Below are 17,155 nucleotides of genomic sequence, written 5' to 3'. Positions count from 1 at the left end.
CTCCTCCCGCTCTGTGCTTATTTATCAAATTGTTAGAACGCTCGCTCTCGCTGAATTATGCATGCGCCTTTCAGGTCAAGGAACGTGATCACTGCTGAAACGAGCCCGAGACAGTGACCCCGACGCACGCCTGGCTGCGGAATCTGCGACGCCGACGCGCCAACTGTTGCAAGAAGGATTGATTGAAAGGGAAGAGGGAGGGAAAGAAGATGGAAGAAGCATCCGATTCCGCTCGTACGTGCAGGCGGTCGAGTGGGAGAGACGGCGGCAGAGAAGGCCTGCTTTCGTGCCGCCTTTAACTCGTTTCTCTCGACAACGTTTCCGGACTAAGGTGCGTCTTTTCGCCTCGTTTTTAGCTTGAAGCACTGAACGCATATGAAGCTGAAGATTCTGACTGTTTTGTTTCAACCGGAATCATGCATGATTGCGTACAGCTCTGGTAGAGAGTGGTCGCTCTCTAACCATGGCATGATGCCGCGTGCATTGATTCAAATGAAAACAACACCGGAAAGAACTCATACGTTACAATTTATTCGCATTGCGGTGCTCTCCTGTGTTTCCATCTGAATTATCGTATCAGTAAAACCTTTGGAAGTCATCATCTGGTCGCAGCTGCGGACTCTTCGCCACTAAGAAATGCGTGCTGCGATGCAAGGACATGGATAGAGATAACTAGCGGGCTGCCTTTGTTCTGGCATCAAGACGCCGGGTTCTTGCATGATGTTCATGGAGGCTACCTTGACACATGAACATTATCTGAACTATTCCTTTCCTTTTGCGAGGATTCCCCGGATTATTTTCAGGACTTCATTGTTCTAGCAAACGTAGCACCTTGCGCTACTTTCTTTTCGGGGAGAAAGAGAAGGAATCCTTCCATAGTCTTTATATCAGAAACAGTTCATGAAAGACCTAGGAGGATACATCAAGAAGACCAGAAGAATCCATATCTCCAGGAATTGAACTTGAAGGTGCCAGGCAATAAAAAAATAGTGAACGCTAATGAACCATACAACAACGTGGCTTTAAATCTGAAACACGCCAGGACTTTCACGGTAACCTTGCAGGAGTTGCAGCAATGATAAAGTTAGAAAATCGTGTCGTTTCCTTCAAGTTAACTTACGTGAAAGCTCTTTTTCTGGGTAAAAGATCGTGGATATCCTAACTCTTGTGCCTAACTCCGCCTTCTCTGACTACAAAACAACAACAAAAACTGTAGTTTTCCACAGAATTATAAGTTCGCTGCAGATCACCTTGTTTGATACGTGACATGTGTGGTTTTCTTTAGAAAAAAAAAACCAGCAGCACTTTTGAGAAGAGTTTTTTCTTTTCTTTTTTGGATGAATTTGAGAAGAGTTACCAACTTGCTACCATGTAAAGCAAAGTTGTGCTCCTATTTAAGTATATTTCCTTACTCCATTCCAGTATTCCACCAAACCACCACCATTCCAGCAGCATAACCAGAGCAGCTCAGCTGGTTGCTAGCACTCACTACGCCATGGCTCCTCTGCTCTTCAGGGACATGAAGGGCCTTTCGTGCTCGTCTCCGGCTTCCACCGCGATATGCCCGAGTTTGGAGCGGCAGCCGATGGTCCGGTCACACAAGGCCATTGTTAGTGCTAGCCCTCTGTCTCAGGTTCCCACCGAGCCCAGTACACACAGGCATGACGGCAAGAAAGGGCAGCATCACAAGGCCGTCGCACACGGTGGTGGCCTCGTCAGCCCGGCCGGCTCGTCCAGGTACCTGCTGAGCGGCCGCGCCGCCGCCGCCGCCGCCGCCGCCGAGGAGATCCAGGAGGTGGAGTCTGCACCGGCCGTTGATGCCAGTAGGGAGGAAGCAAGTCAAGTAGCTGATGCGAAGAGCACACAGGCGCAGGAGCAGGTGAGGAAACAGTCCTCCATTTACTTGTGAATCATTACTGAACACTGACTAGCATGTCGTGCTTGTATTTTCGAGATTTGGCCCTACTCTTCTTGATTAGAAAACAATAGAAAATCAGAAGTGAGATTATGTGATCATTAGTAATCATATCCTTGTGGGGCTTGGAGGGTTTTATATAATGATTTCTCATTTGATATCTGGAACTTCCAGTTGAAGTTATCCAAATACACTTTTGTGGAAAGTTGGTTAAAGATTTTGTATTGCAAAGAGATATGCATAGAAAACTGCTGGATGACTGCACTTTGTGCCTTACTGGATTAGTATCAGAAACTCGCAGCATGGCAACTCTTAAGGTTTTTTTTTTCTTTTAAAAAAAGAACAAAGGCACCCCTTAATTAAGTTTGAAGCTTGCATATTTCTCTCGTTTTATCAAAAATCTACGAAATTAGCAATTCAGCATATATGCTTGGTATGAACTGATCTCCCGTGTTGTATCTTCTCAGGTAGTTGTGCTGAAGGTATCCCTGCACTGCAAAGCATGCGCAGGGAAAGTGAAGAAGCACCTCTCCAAGATGGAAGGTGAGCCTGACAGCTATCTTCAAGATCTGAAACTTTTGTTCAGAGTTCACGACAAGATCAAAATTAACCTTTCTGATTCTGATAACCAAACTGCTTGCACTTGTGAATATAAACAGGTGTGACATCGTTCGACATCGACTTCGCGGCCAAGAAGGTGACGGTGGTCGGCGACGTGACGCCGCTGGGCGTGCTCAACAGCGTGTCCAAGGTGAAGAACGCCCAGCTCTGGGTGGCGCCGCCGGCGATCGCCGCCTGAGGAGAAAAAAAAATCTGAAACCAAAGCTAGCTTAGCTTAGGATCCGTTCGCCGTGACTGGTAGGGAGTGCGGAGCTGGAGCCGTGCACGTACGCACGGCACGCATATGGGGCACTGACCACAGACGGACACGGCCAGCACGCTGGGCCAGTGCGTCTGTGATGGTTGTCTCCTCGACTAGCATGCGTCCGTGTCCTGACCCTTGCATGCAGCTTTGGTTCTTCTTGTGGTCGTCTTGTGATCATCTGTTAGTCTGCTGTGGTTGGCGCCACGCGAGTTGAATGCCGTCTTCGTGCTTATTTCGTGTATGAGTGGGTGACTGTGCTCTTTCCTCTTGCTGTAATATAAGCTTGGCACTGCATTGCTGTCCTCGTCTTTATGAAAAAAGTGAGTGACATGAAGTTGGTGTCGAGAAAACTGAAGTAAGATTTGGTGATTTGGTCAAAATGCAGAAAATTCTGAAGTCAGCTGAGCTAACCAAGCCTTACAGCAATTTTACAATCGGAACTGACTGATTGTATTTAGAGTTTCAGAGATCATGGCAACACTTTCTTTTGGCAGACTCTGAGATCCTAAATATTGCATCCGTTTTCTCGTTGTAATTGCTGAATATGTAAAATTCAGACGAAGAGTAGAAAACGCTACAGTTTCGTGATGGACTGACACTGTGATAGGTTCTCCTCACAGTACTGCAGGTGAGCGATTCAGGCAGGACATACAGTACTCAGATCAAACCGGGTTTTTTTAGAGGAACGATAGATCAAACCACTCGATGAACAGCACGCTTCCTGCTGCTCCCTGGTGCGGTCGTCTCGTGCAGCAGCAGTCCGAGTGTTCTGATCAGTTTATTTATTTATTTTTTGTTGAGGGATCTGATCAGATTTTTTATGCCTCTGGGGAAAAATAACTTCCCGTTGGAATCTGATGGGCTCAACGGGCTGAACTTCTCTCCGGAGGCCTGGAATCTCTCCTGACAGGCGACAGATCCAAACAGCTAAGGAGACTAGGCTTATCTTGGGCCATTAGAGTCAGAATCTGATGGGTTCCTGGGCTTCACTTCTAAGAATTTTAGAGTGGGCGGTGGCCGATTACCAGGCCCAACTCAGCCGACGGTTTTTATATTTTCTAAATCCGAAAATTGCAAATATACGTTTTTTTAAAATTTTTACAACTCTACTGGACTTGCCTAACGGGCGATATGTAAAAAAAAAAAAAAACAGCATTCCCATGCTATTAAAATTTAAAATACTATTAAAATAGTCATAAATGTTTAAAAAAAATATGTAGTATAGAAAATACTATTATCTAGTTCACCAATACCAAAGTTCTAATCGTTTGCACCCTGATTCATTGATAATACATGTAGAAATGAGATTAATTCCCAGAGAAGGTGAATATGCGTCTTGACAAATTTTTTACGAAACCGATAGCCTTATTCTATTTAGATCACTCAATGTACCTCAAAATTCAAGCGGAAGCAAAAATAAAGAGAAATTTTAAAAACAAAAAAATCGAGGCAATACAACTTCACGGATGATATATGAACTATAGGTTCTATTTAAGATCAATTCATATGTCTTAGCACCTGAAAGATCACAACTTAAAAAAAACAAGAAAAGATGAACACTTAACAATGAAACTCGTCAAATTGAATATCTAGAGGCAAGGAAATTCAAGATCCCATCACATAAGCGTGTGTATATGAATTTTATGCCTCTAGCAACAAATAAATGACCTCACAAGTTGCTGAAATTTTAGCCAAAAATCAAAACGAAAATCAAATCCGGAAATTGAAAAACTTGCAAGAGAACCAATAAAGAGAAACTAGAAGTGTGTGATCACAATAATATGGAAAAAAAATTAAACTTCATTACAGTAGAGGTTGGCCCTATTTTAGACAGATTACAAAGATTTTTTTCTCACAAACCTCTCGCTTAATACATAGGCTAAACACTTCTTTTCATCTTCTCTAAAACCCTAGCACAAGGCTCTCATATGGATAGCACAATGGGCTCAAAATGGCTGGTTCCTCTCCTCCCATAATCCAATCCCTCTATTTATAAGTCTAGGAAATCTGACCTCTAAGTTTTTTAGTTTTTTTCCCCAAAATACCCCTCTCTTGTAGTATCCTTCTACCTACCATCGAGGATATTTTGGTCCATTTTCTTCTCGATTCATCAGACGGTGGCGGTGCCTTCACGACTTACTTCGCCTCGACGCAAGCTTCACAATGATGACACGTACTCTTCCAGTCCTCCCACGGTTTTGAGGTCAAACCGTGAAATCCTAGCGCGTTTCTCAAAGCGTGACTTCCCATTTGCTTACACCTTAAGCGAGCGCTCCAATGTCGTCGCGTGTACTCGTCTTGCGATCATGACTACCACCAAGTCTCTTCCGATATCTATCCCTTGGGCCACCTTGTCACTTGCACCATGATCTAATTCGCTTGATTTTATCAACACACCGTCTCCTTTCACCTTCCATGCTTTGCTTGATCTTCACGTGTTCAGCCAGAATCACTCTTGACTCCATCCGATCTCCTTAATCGTCCGACACAAAGCACTCCATTTGGCCCTGATCACCCCGCCATCGACCGCTAAGTTGCATCTATCACCTGCATACCATGAGACAAGAAAATACATATCTCCAACTCTAATTCCAGTTAGTCCATAATCGATATGCTCAAATAAAATCCTAAATCATTTCAAATCACATCAAAGCTCATTCAAAACTGAAAATCATCAAGCCAAATAAATACAATGTCAATCACTTATTACAAGTAAACCAAGTTACATTTCAATTTGGTTTCTCAATCTCTCCCTTGATGAGTGTATTAACAATCCTCAAAGCACAAAGATTTTGGTTTGAAAAAATTAGAACAAGAGAAGCTCATCCAAGTAACAAAAAACTCAAGAAAGAGCAAAATATATCACTTGGCATAATAAAGGTTGCAAAAACCCTAATTGAGGTAAAGACGAGCCAAAAACTTCAAAAGAGCAAGAAAAACTCAAAAACTCCAAAACACACTCTCCTCCTTGATGATTTCACATTTTCTATTTTCCTCCTTTTCATTTCTAGATAAATGCAATTTTCTCCCCATTTGGCAATGCAAACATCAAGGATACAATGTCAAAGATGTGCAAATAAAATACAAGCCTACAAAGCTTCACATATAGATCACAAAGCACCTGCAAGGACTAGAGATGTCAAAACACTATGAGTAGTAAATAATATAATTCCAAGGCGCACAAAGTATCGAAGTGAGTTTATGTCACAAGCACCGAGAGTGAAGCAAGTTTTGATCATATTGTACAATTATCCAAAAGATATTACCACAAAAGCATCAACAGTTTCATAATCAGTGCAAATATTAGAAAAACTAGTGCTATGTCAAGTTCAAATTAGGCAACCAAGTTCAACCCAACGGGCTATTCAAGTACCCACATATCAATTCAGGCCTTAGTTTGACAACATGAAAAAGAACATTCTTAGCAGATTAAAAAATACAAGTTAACTTTCTTATTTGATCATTTAACTATCCTCAAGTGAGTTTTAAGCAACAATAGGTTTACTTCTTTGGCAAACCACATGAAGCCTTAAGCCACCGTATTGGATTCAATTTTAGCTCAAAATTTGATCATTCATTTTATTAACTCTATATAGGATTCAAGATATGTAATCTTTCACAAAGCCAAAAAAAGTTGTACCTTTACGACAAAAAGACCACATGCTCTCTAAGGGTTAATTATGGGCTAAATATTTACATAGACAAAAGTCAAAGACCTCCAATCCGCTGAACTGGACAAAACGGCTTACCACAAGCTTTTCACAGAACTAGTCCTAATTTAAATACTAATTAAGCTAAAACAAATACTCAATGTGTTCATATTTCAAGTTCATTTTTAGAAAAGATAAGCTTGCTCAACAGATTTTATGTTATATTTCAATAAGAGTCTAAGCTTACACAAATTGTTATACATCTACTACGTTTAGCATAAATTCACAACTATTATAAGAAAGTGCAAAGAATATATAAGTGAAGCTTGCTAACATGATTATCTTATAAAATTCTATGAGATGCAAATGTAATAAAAGTAAAATGGAGTATGTATAAAAGCAACTCTCCCTCACATAATGCCATAGGGATGGTACACACTAAGCTCTCCTCTCAGAAAGGTAAACCTTATTGTATCTAGAGACTTGGTAAAGATGTCGGCTAGTTGGTGTTGGGTATCTATGTAGCTTAACTCAATATCTTTCTTCTCATTGTGGTCTCCCAGGAGGTAGAATCTCACATTTATGTGTTTGATTCTAGAATGTTAAATTTGGTTATTGGCTAAGCTTGTGGTACTGGTGTTGTCACACAAAAGTGACACACTCCAGAAATCTAACACAAAATCTCTCAAAGTAGCAACTATCCACAAAATATGTGAGTAATAGCTAGCAGCAGCTACATATTCAGCTTCAGTAGTAGATTGCATAACGCTAGACTGCTTGCGAGAACACAAACACGCAAGAGAAGTACCTAAGAAATAAAAAGTATCAGATGTACTCTTCCTGTCAATTCTTCAACCAGCAAAATCCGCATCCGAAAAGTCACGGAGAGGATGCAGAAAACCAAAGGCTATACTCGAGAGTGTGCTTGAGATAACTCAGAATGTGTTTCACCGCTTGGCGGTGAGACGTCCTCGGTGAAGCCTGAAAGCGAGTATATAAGTATACGATGAAGTGGATATCGGGTCTTGTTGCTATTAGGTATAAGAGGCAGCCAATCATTCTCCTGTACTCCTGTTGGTCCACCTCCTCTCCATCTTCATCTGAATCAATCATGATCGAGGTAGCCATAAGTGTCGCTAATGGCTTTGTATCACTCATGTCGAACTTGGTGTACTTCGCCTGGTGGACAAAGGTGTCTTGCTTGCACTGCTTGATTTGAAGTCTAAGGAAAAAGTTGAGCTCACCCATCATTGACATCTCGAACTCTCTGCTCATAGTTTCTGCAAACTTAACAACAAGTGCATGAGAAGAGCCAAAAAAATTATATCATCCACATAAATCTGAACAAGTAAGAAATCATCGCCATACCTGAGAGTGAACAATTTTTTTCAGGTGACCCATCACATACCTATGCCATAGCAAGAAAGATCTAAACCTATCATACCAAACTCTAGATGTTTGCTTAAGCCCATACAAAACTTTCTGAAGCTTATATACTCTATGAAGTTATTTAGGATGCTCAAAGCCTGAGGGTTGCTTAACATAGACCTCTTCCTCTATGAAACCATTTAGAAAAGTACTCTTGACAGTCATTTGATACAACTTGAAACTTAGGGATACCGCAAATACAAGGAGGATCCTAATGGCTTCTAACCTAGCTACTAGTGCAAATGTCTCTCCAAAATCTATCCCCTCTACCTGAGTGAAACCCAGAGCTACCAGCTTAGCCTTGTTTCTTACTACAGACCCATCATCCCCCTGTTTATTTTTGAAAACCCATTTGGTGCATATGGTGTAAACATTTAGGGACGGCTCTACAAGCACCTAAACTTGGTTTCTTTCAAAGTTTTCTAGCTCTTCATGCATGATATTGATGCAACTCGAATCAGATAAAGCATGCCCAACATTATGAGGCTCAAAGGAAGCAATGAATGCAGAATCAATGAAACAAACATAATAAGTAGATTTGGACCTCGTTATCCTTTCATTGATGTCGCTGATCATCATCTGTGGAGGGTGTCACCGCTAAATATGTTGAGGAGCTTCATGCTACGAGATGATCTCCCTCTCAAACACTGCTGGTGCAGGCTCGAAAGCAACTGAAGTGGAAGTAAAGGCTGCAGGACCCTTTACCGATGTAGAGACAGGAACCAGCTCAGGAGCAAGTGTGGTAGTAGGAAGTAGTGGATCATCATCGTCATCCTCGAAAGATGAAAGGTTACCATCTACAAAGATGCTTTCGCTAATCTCCTGGTCACCTGTACTGCTGTACACTCAAAGATAAGGCTAACACAAGGGGTTGATTAATCAAAGATCACATCATAGAACCCCATGATGGTGTTAGTGTCAAGATGAAAGAACATGTAAGAATGACAATGAAGAGAATACCCCAAGAAAATACCATCAGAAGAACACGACTCAAACTTGTCAAGATTACCACGTTTTTAAGATGAAGCACTGATACCCAAAAACTCTCAAATGCGAAACATTTGGCTTCCTCCCAAAACGCAACTCATAAGAAGTAAAATTCAAAATCGAGCACAAAAAAATTCAATTGGAGATGTAGCACGAAGTGCTAATGACCTCAGCCCAAAACTTCCTAAGAGTCCTATGCTCATCGAGCATTATCCTGGCCATCTCCACCAAAGTGTGATTTTTTCTCTCAACCACGCCATTCTGCTGAGGAACGCGTTCGGCAAAAAATTAATGCTCAATGTCATGCTCAAGACAGAAAATCTTAAAGAGATAGTTCTTAATCTTGGTGTCATTATAACTGCGAATTGCTTTCAATGTACCAGAGAGTTCTTTGAACAATCTCAAAGTCAAGCTCCGAAAGTGTGAAAATATTTCATCCTTACTCACAAGAAATAAGACCCAAGAGTAGCGAGAGAAATCATTAACAATGACAAGAACATACCACTTCTCGTCCGCCGAATGAACACAGGAAGGACCAATAGTGTCTATATGAAGAAGTTCTTCCGGTCATTCAGTCATCACCAGATTGACTGGTGGGTGAGGAGCGGCAACCATCTTGCTATAACAGCAAGGAGCACAAATAAAGTTCTTCTCAAATTTGAGCTTAGGCAATCCTCAAATCAAACTTAGGGTAGTCAAACGTGTAAGCAAATCAAAACTCATGTGCCCTAGTCTCCTATGCCACATCCAAAGCTCAAAAGAGGGCTGTGCAATAAAAAAAATAGAAGAACCACAAGCCTAAGAAAAATCAACTCTAAAAACTCTTCCAACTCTGGAAATTCGGTAAATCAAAGCGCTAGAAGAATCAAGAACTCGAGAAGTATTGCTTTTGAAACACACTTCTAAGTCCTCATCTAGCAACTGAGATACAGAGAGAATATTGTACCCCAGATGCTCTGCCAAAATCATATCTTTGAGAGTGAAACTCTCATTCACCCTTATGATACCTTTGGCCTTCACTCTTCCTTTCCGATCATCCCCAAAAGTGATGTACTCGTTCCACTTCATCAGGGTAAGGCTGGAGATCCATGATACATCTCCGGTTATATGACGCAAACAACTGAAGTCGATGAGACACTTGTTCTCTAGGCGTTGACCTGCCACCTACATATGAGGAAGAATAGTAGGTGGATGACTCAGTACTTGGGTTAGACAGAAATCCCTTGGGAATCCAGTACTGGGTTATCCGCTCTGAAGCAGTGAAAGCAGGTTAATGTAGATCAACACTAGCACACTAGGGGTGAGAACCACGACAAGAACAATGTGGTCCGCCAAAGCGCTAGGACTCAAAGCCTCTTACTCGTGGGCCAAAACTATATGAGTCATGGTAAAATTCACGCCGGACAAAGCCTCTGGAAGAAAACACGACGAGCGTCTAAGACTCATGGGCAAGAGCGAGGAAAAGACTCATGTACATCAACAGAGGGGTGGTACATGTCCCGGGTACTCCACTCTCACTTACGCCACTCATCTCTCCTACGACGAAGCAAAACCCAACAAGGCGACCCTCTCTCTGGCAGTAGGTGCAGTGGTAGCATCTCTCAGAAACTTGACTGCCGGTCACTCTTGGCTCTCTCACTGGGGCTCTCACCTTAGGTTATGGAGTTTTCTTGGGTTGTGGTGCTGGATTATTCTTGGTAGGCTGTGGTATGAATTTTTTCTTGATGGGTTGTGGTATGATATCGATTTTAGACTTCTCAGCTTATAGGTTAGTAGGTGTGGTGAAAACAGTCTTACTATCCCTATTATAAGCAACTCTCTCAAATCCAAACCAAGAGCTAAACCCGCCTTGTCAGCACACATCTTGGTCTTAGCCAAAATTAAATTCATTTTTCCCTTACCCTTTGAGTACTTCTCCACTAGAGAAATAAGATACTCATTCTCATCTAAGAGTTTTCGAACTTGCCCTCTAACCCAGCTGAGCTTGTCCTAAAAGACAATACAAATAGAACAGTTTGGCTGCACATCCTTCGAATACTCAGCACTCGCCAATCTAGATTCTAGCTCTTTAAGACACTTGTCTTTCAGTTCAATATCATTTGCAAGCAAAGGGAAAATTTTGTAAGCACTTAAGAGAGTAGACCTAAACTCCTCCTCAAGAAGCTTCTTCTCGGTATTCTCAAGCCGACTGGTGACTTGAGCATGCACATTCTAAAACTCAACAAGTTCAGTCATAACCAACAAATAACTCTCACACTCCTCATCAGACCTAGACATAAGTAATGAAGATCAGAAGAAACAGACTCATACTTAGGCCTAAACTCCTTCGAGTCACACACAACTTTCTTAAGTAACATATCCTGAGTAATGAGAGCATCATTCAATATATCAACTTGGATAGAAAGCTGGTCGTAGGAAGTTAATACCTTGGAGGGATCAAGCTTTGGGTCGCTGTTGTTATTGTCATCCGGCATGAAGCAGAGGCCGGTGAAATCCTTGTTCTTCTTCTTCTTCTTGTCCTTCACCGGTAGCTCATCCTCCTTCGAGCTCTCCTCCTCGCTAGAAGAGGTGTCGATATCGCTGAGAGCAGCCATGAACGCCGTAGAAGCTGTCTTCTTGGCTATCTTGTCGCGATTCTTCTTGAAGAATAGCTTCTTGTTCCTTATATTGTGCTTGTTGTGGTCATGATCGTGGTCTTCTCTCTTCTTGATCTTAGGGCAGTCCGCCTTGAAGTGGATGGTATCACTATACTCAAAGCAGCCACAAGAACCGCCTCTCCTCCTGTCTCAGTGATTGTTGTAGAAGCGGATGAACTTTTTCACAATGAGAGCAATATCCTCATCATTCAAAATGTCTACCTGCTCCTCTGTGATAGAAACCAAAGAAGATAAAGCAAAACCACTCGATGAAGACACCTACAATGTTCGACGTCAAAGACGCTATTCATCCTCTCACAAAATACTGTTCATCTCTGACTTCACTGAGTCAGAGGAACCGGATCTAGCAAGATACCCGCCCGTGACCGGGAGGATTTGCACCCGGTGAAGCAGGTACCTGGCAGGGTATTGGCCGTATCGATCTGGGTACCCTCCTTGGAGTCCCTTGTTCGCGTACGAGGAATCATGTTTGTCCTTTCCACCTCCCATGCCTCCTCCCCTTGACACCTAGGTGCGCGTGGAGAACCAATTACAACATGAGTTAAGAATTCACAATGTCATGGCATATCATGGAGACATGGAACATTGTACAGGAGGAGACAGGAGGATTGCAAAGTTACATGGACCTTGGTGAACAGGCAGAGCTTTCTTCAACAGAATGGCGTCAACAATGGCGTACGGCATGGAAGAGATATACTCCAGATGGCCAGTGGCTTCTTTTGTTCATGACATGGGCGTGTACGTACATAAAGGGGTTGAAGAAGCGTGCCTCAGCGCAAAATCTGGGGCCACTGGCTGTAATCTGCTATCTTTAGGCCACTGCCCTTCTGGCCGAACCTTTCTCTGTCGAAGCAGAAGTCGCCCGAGGAGTCGGCAAAAACCGCGGGATTGATGTGCGCGTCACAGCATTCCTTGCCGCGGAGCCAGCGACCTCGATCACCCGCCTCTACCGTTTGCCAGCTCTTACCGGATGAGCTCTCGATAGCTCGAGCATAACGTAGTGCGTAACTAGAACGCCGCCGCGTGCGCGATCACGGCATGGACGCCATCCGGACGTGTAAAATTGGCGCTGCTGCGGCAGGGGGGAGTGAGAAAGGCCGTGCTATTGGTGTCGGTGGTTAGGCCATTCGGCTCGGCCTGTGCTGTACTTGGAACGCTGAAACTTTGGGTCACATAGGCACAGGTCAGTCACCACAATCCAGTCCAACCAAGAAAGAAAAGCTGCGCTTGTCCCAGAGGATACAATGGGACCGAGCTGGGAATACTAAGCTGCCCAGATGAAAAATCAAATCGAATCGGACTTTTGCAGATATTGTTTAGATATCTCATATATATATAGATTTCTCTTCATCAGCATCCGTTGTAGTCTAGCTGGTTAGGATACTCGGCTCTCACCCGAGAGACCCGGGTTCGAGTCCCGGCAACGGAATATTTTATTTTCCAATTTCCGGTAATTCCTTCGTCCTTTGCTTCTCTTTTCTTTTCTGTATGAACGAAGATAACACGCTACTTTTACAGGTTCAAATACCTTTTCGCATACAACAGTTAGTTTCTGAAGAAAATGATAGCTTTTGCAGGCAAAAATAGAGTATGAAATAAAGATCAGTCGTGACAAAAACAATATCACATCGTCATGAGTCTGCTTGCCATCATTCCCATATTAAATGAACGGAATAGACTTGCACTATCAGAAAAATTAGGCATGAGCAATCTCAAAAGATATATTGTCGGGGTAATACGGCTCTGATACAGTTTTGAGTCTCCAGTTTTCCATAAGTTAGCTCCAGGACGGGCGATAATATTATGCAAAATAAGCAACCGAGCAAACAGCGGATATTCTGTTGCTCCCAACCATGAAACGGGCCATGGATTCACTAAACAACAGTCTCAGCTATGCTTCGACAAAATGCTCTCCGCAACACTGCGAGCTATTGGGTGGTAAAACTCTTGAGCCTCCGAGAAGATCCTCTGCGCCAGCATCTTCTCCTCGCCGGAGCACTTGGCCAGTGAGCTGTAGAGCGGGCGGAGGTACTTCATCCTTCCCACTTGCTTCAAGCATTTCTCAACCTCGTTGAAGTAGCACTTGCACCCAGTGGGGATCGCCAGCTGGAGGAACCCAACTTTGATCTCGTAGTCAAGGCTTTCCGATAGCTTGTACCGTTCATCAAGAGCAGTAACCTGCATCCAGATAACAAATGGGCATGTGTGCAGGTGAATCTTTAAATTACTCGAGAGTTGTCTGTAGATGTGTTACAAAGCAAAGCTCTGGTCCACAACATTCTATGTAACAGCATGCCTGAACCTTTCATGTGTGGTGATTGCAGGTCACAAATGTAAGCTAACTACCCTGGAAGATAGTAGGGAACTCCTAAACCTGAACTGCTGAACGTTTCCTTTATTCTTTACTTGTATGTCTTATTAGTGAAGGGCAAGCTCATTTCAACCATTTAGAATCAGCTACAGCTGCACCTTAGTACCTTACTAAATGCTCAGATGTGAAAAGGCAGGGAACTGAGCCTAGCTTAGTCGGTTGAAGGTGTAGATGTGCCTAGACCACCCAGGATCGAGTCCTCTTCGACGCGAATTTGGGTGTCTATTTCTTCTTATTAACAATGCCACCTAGTTCCTCCTAGGTTGGTTGAGTTTTTTTTTAGGTGTGAAAAGGCAGCTATGTGTTACTTGCCAGTGAATATTGAACAGAAAGATTATATTTTTTACATATATGACCATGTTCAGTTTGCTAAATGAAATGTTCTAGCAGTCTAGCTACAGAGGGGGCACCTTCACCGTCTTTTCATGACTAAACAGTACTCTGCCACGCGGTGTGCAAAAAAGTTAGCTTTTTTTTAACACACTACCCCACCATTGATAAGCGGAGACTGGAGAGGACAATGTAATTTTCAGAGTTGACCCACACAGATTCTACAACAGAAGCCCAGAGCTCATTACGTTCATGTTATATATGGTTGTACACAAAAGAAGAGACTAAAGTAGAATCCCCTCCACATAATTGATGTTTATCTTTCAGCTATTCCCTCCACAAACTCATTTAGGGCTTTATGCTTCTGCCACTCATTTCTATATATCTATAACCCAATTCTAGTTCAACTTCCACTTTATACCGATTTACCAGTAAAACATGGATGCTATTTTGCAAATTGTTTTGCTTAACTCTATTGGAATCTGACCAATTGATGTGTAACTCACGATGCAAAGGTACTGCTTACAGACTACAGAGGAAACAGAAACTCATGGATTTCGATCTGCAGTGCTCAAAATTTGATGATAGGGCCGAAATGCCAAATCCATAGCAGTTCATACTATGTTAATCACCATATGTTGCATTGGATCTGGATCATCACAAGCAGCAGGCCCAGAGGTACTACTAAATGAGAGATGACAGTCGACAAGAATCCATACCTGTGAGGCTTCAACATCTATAGGAAGATTTTCCAAGTAAAGCTCCCATTCCTGCCCACTCCAGTCTGCCACCTCATCTTCACTTGGAAGTTTCCCAGACTTGAACTCTGCAGCTAAGGAGCAGATTTTTCTGTAAATAGCGGAATCTGGTTCCATGGCATCAGGGGGGATACCGGTCCCTTCAACCCACAGGCGAAGGTCAATTTTGTTTTCTATCTCAGGTATGTTGGTTTTCAGGAATTCAAGAAATGTCTCTGTGTCAATCGATTGGAACTTGAACGTGGCAATGTACTTCTTTATGAACTCGTCAAATGCAGGTCGACCAACCTAACACAACCAACAAGCAGAAGACAGTACACAATAGCAATTAGTCATAAACATTCCAACGACTTTAATGAAAGAGTGCTGCAAAGCAGAGTAAAATAGTTGCAATGTTCCACCAACCTCACGCTCGATGCGCCAAAGAAACTGGAACCCTTTCTCGTAGGGCACTTGAGAATACACATCATCAGGGTCAATCCCTACCATATTCGGCTTCAACTTGGTGAACTCCATGTTATCCTTAAACCTCTCCATCATTCTGTTCAACCCCCTCCATCCAATTCCCATGTTCAAGGCCGCCCGCTCCTCCCCTTGGACAACCTCAACAATCCTCCTCTCAGCATATGTTGTGAATCCCTGTATGGATAGCGACAACAATATCAGATTGTGGCGAGTCAAAACATAACTACACAATATCAACATGGAGTAAGCTACGACCAACCCCATCCTAGAAGATCCAACCCATCTAGCAGAAGATGTATACGCTAATATAAGGATGCGTATCTTCTCCATTGTATAGTGTATAGAAACTTAATTCTTCTAGAGCAGCTCCTGATCTAAACCAGGATATTAGTATACTAGTATTTTAATTTCAGATCCATTGTCAAAACCATAAATAAGCACTGGTTATATTTGGTTCACAAAGATACTCTATACCAGGGGAGATTTAGCTACTAGCAAGGTCAGATGTTCCACCTTAGAGATTACTAAATCATAGAGATTACTAAATTGAATTTAGGGGGAAAACACTAATTGTAAAGGATGACAATGATAACATCAATAACAACAAAGATCACCTCATTTAGCCAGAAATCTTCATTGGTTTTGTTGGTAATCAGATTGCCGGTCCAGCTATGCGCGAGTTCATGCGCCACAACCTGCGCACCTGCAGCGTCCCCCTTGATCACTGTCGGAGTGAGGAACACCATCCTGGGGTTCTCCATGCCTCCGTAGGGAAAACTCGGTGGCAGCACAAGCAGATCAAACCTCTCCCATTCATATGGCCCAAACAGCGCCTCCCCGACCTTGACCATCTCCTCCACCCCGGCGAACTCCCTCGCCGCCTCGTCCAGAACCTTGTCCCCTCCCTCGGCGTACACCCTCGTCCTCGGCCCGAGGTCCCTGAACCCGATCCCACCGGCGGCGAACGCGAAGAGGTAGGGCGGCACGGACTGCTCCATCTGGAACTCCTCGACGATGCGGCCCGGCGCGCACCACAGCGCGTCGTCGCACGCGCCGCGGTGGTCGGAGGGAAGCGCATCCCGGCGGGTGACGTGGCGCGCGGCGGCGACGGCGGAGAGCTGGGCGGGAACGTTGAGGAGGAGGGAGAAGGTGATGCGCGCGGCGGGGGTGTCGTGGCAGGGGAAGATGGAGCGGGCGTGGATGGATTGGCACTGCGAGAAGACGAAGGGCTGGGCGGAGACGGTCTGCGGCGGGGCCAGCCACTGCAGCGCGGAGGCGGCGGGGGAGGTGGAGAAGGTGAGCCGGAAGGAGGAGGTGTCCGGGGGCAGGGTGAGCGTGAGGGCGGAGCCGAGGACGGGGTCCGGGGCGGTGGCGAGGGAGAAGAGGATGGGATCTGGCGGGTCAGAGGCGGTGGAGGCGGAGTGGACGGCGAGGGCGCGGGTGTCGAGGAGGAGATCGCCGGAATGCGGCGCGGAGAGGGTCAGCAGCGCGGAGGCGTGGATGGTGGAGGCGGTGAAGTCGAGGTAGAAGGCGAGCGCGGCGTGCGAGACCACCGGATGCGCGCCGTCGGTGTAGGAGTGGGGATCCACCGGCGCCATGGCTGCTGCTGCCTTCTGCGGCGGTGGAGAAGGGCGAGATGGGAGGGTTTCGTTTTGAGAAAATTGTATGTTTGACACTTAAAAGTGTGGGCATCTCACATTTGACTCTCAAAACATATTTTTTATTAAGT

General features: G+C 44.0%; 2 protein-coding genes and 1 non-coding gene across 3 annotated transcripts; 2 read left to right on the top strand and 1 right to left on the bottom strand.

Moving 5' to 3' along the window:
- The first annotated feature begins 1,249 nt into the window (after positions 1–1,249).
- On the top strand, positions 1,250–3,084 carry LOC133913648 (protein SODIUM POTASSIUM ROOT DEFECTIVE 2-like). Its single transcript, XM_062356854.1, has 3 exons — positions 1,250–1,879; positions 2,383–2,458; positions 2,575–3,084. The coding sequence occupies exons 1-3, from the start codon at positions 1,496–1,498 to the stop codon at positions 2,712–2,714; spliced, it is 600 nt and encodes a 199-aa protein (XP_062212838.1). The 5' UTR covers positions 1,250–1,495; the 3' UTR covers positions 2,715–3,084.
- Positions 3,085–12,858: 9,774 nt separating this feature from the next.
- TRNAE-CUC (transfer RNA glutamic acid (anticodon CUC)) lies at positions 12,859–12,931 on the top strand. The gene has a single exon. It is a non-coding gene; the product is annotated as a tRNA-Glu (tRNA).
- Positions 12,932–13,198: 267 nt separating this feature from the next.
- Positions 13,199–17,112, bottom strand: LOC133913647 (leucine aminopeptidase). The gene is made up of 4 exons (XM_062356853.1): positions 16,041–17,112; positions 15,367–15,600; positions 14,923–15,249; positions 13,199–13,680 (listed from the first exon to the last, which is right to left on the bottom strand). Exons 1-4 carry the CDS (start codon positions 17,022–17,024, stop codon positions 13,390–13,392), a joined length of 1,836 nt encoding a protein of 611 aa, XP_062212837.1. The 5' UTR covers positions 17,025–17,112; the 3' UTR covers positions 13,199–13,389.
- Between the last annotated feature and the right edge of the window lie 43 nt (positions 17,113–17,155).

The sequence above is a fragment of the Phragmites australis genome, chromosome 3 (assembly GCF_958298935.1).
Source record: "Phragmites australis chromosome 3, lpPhrAust1.1, whole genome shotgun sequence".
NCBI classification, from domain to species: Eukaryota; Viridiplantae; Streptophyta; class Magnoliopsida; order Poales; family Poaceae; genus Phragmites; species Phragmites australis.
This window is presented reverse-complemented; position numbering and strand designations above follow the sequence as displayed.

Bases quoted from the DNA above. Each gene is read 5' to 3' on its own strand.
- LOC133913648 (XM_062356854.1), top strand. From the start codon at position 1,496: ATGGCTCCTCTGCTCTTCAGGGACATGAAGGGCCTTTCGTGCTCGTCT. The intron at 1,880-2,382 runs GTGAGGAAACAG...GTATCTTCTCAG, and splicing joins GCACACAGGCGCAGGAGCAG to GTAGTTGTGCTGAAGGTATC. The intron at 2,459-2,574 runs GTGAGCCTGACA...GAATATAAACAG, and splicing joins GCACCTCTCCAAGATGGAAG to GTGTGACATCGTTCGACATC.
- LOC133913647 (XM_062356853.1), bottom strand. From the start codon at position 17,024: ATGGCGCCGGTGGATCCCCACTCCTACACCGACGGCGCGCATCCGGTG. The intron at 15,601-16,040 runs GTGATCTTTGTT...CTATCCATACAG, and splicing joins AAGATTTCTGGCTAAATGAG to GGATTCACAACATATGCTGA. The intron at 13,681-14,922 runs GTATGGATTCTT...ATCTGGATGCAG, and splicing joins TAGATGTTGAAGCCTCACAG to GTTACTGCTCTTGATGAACG.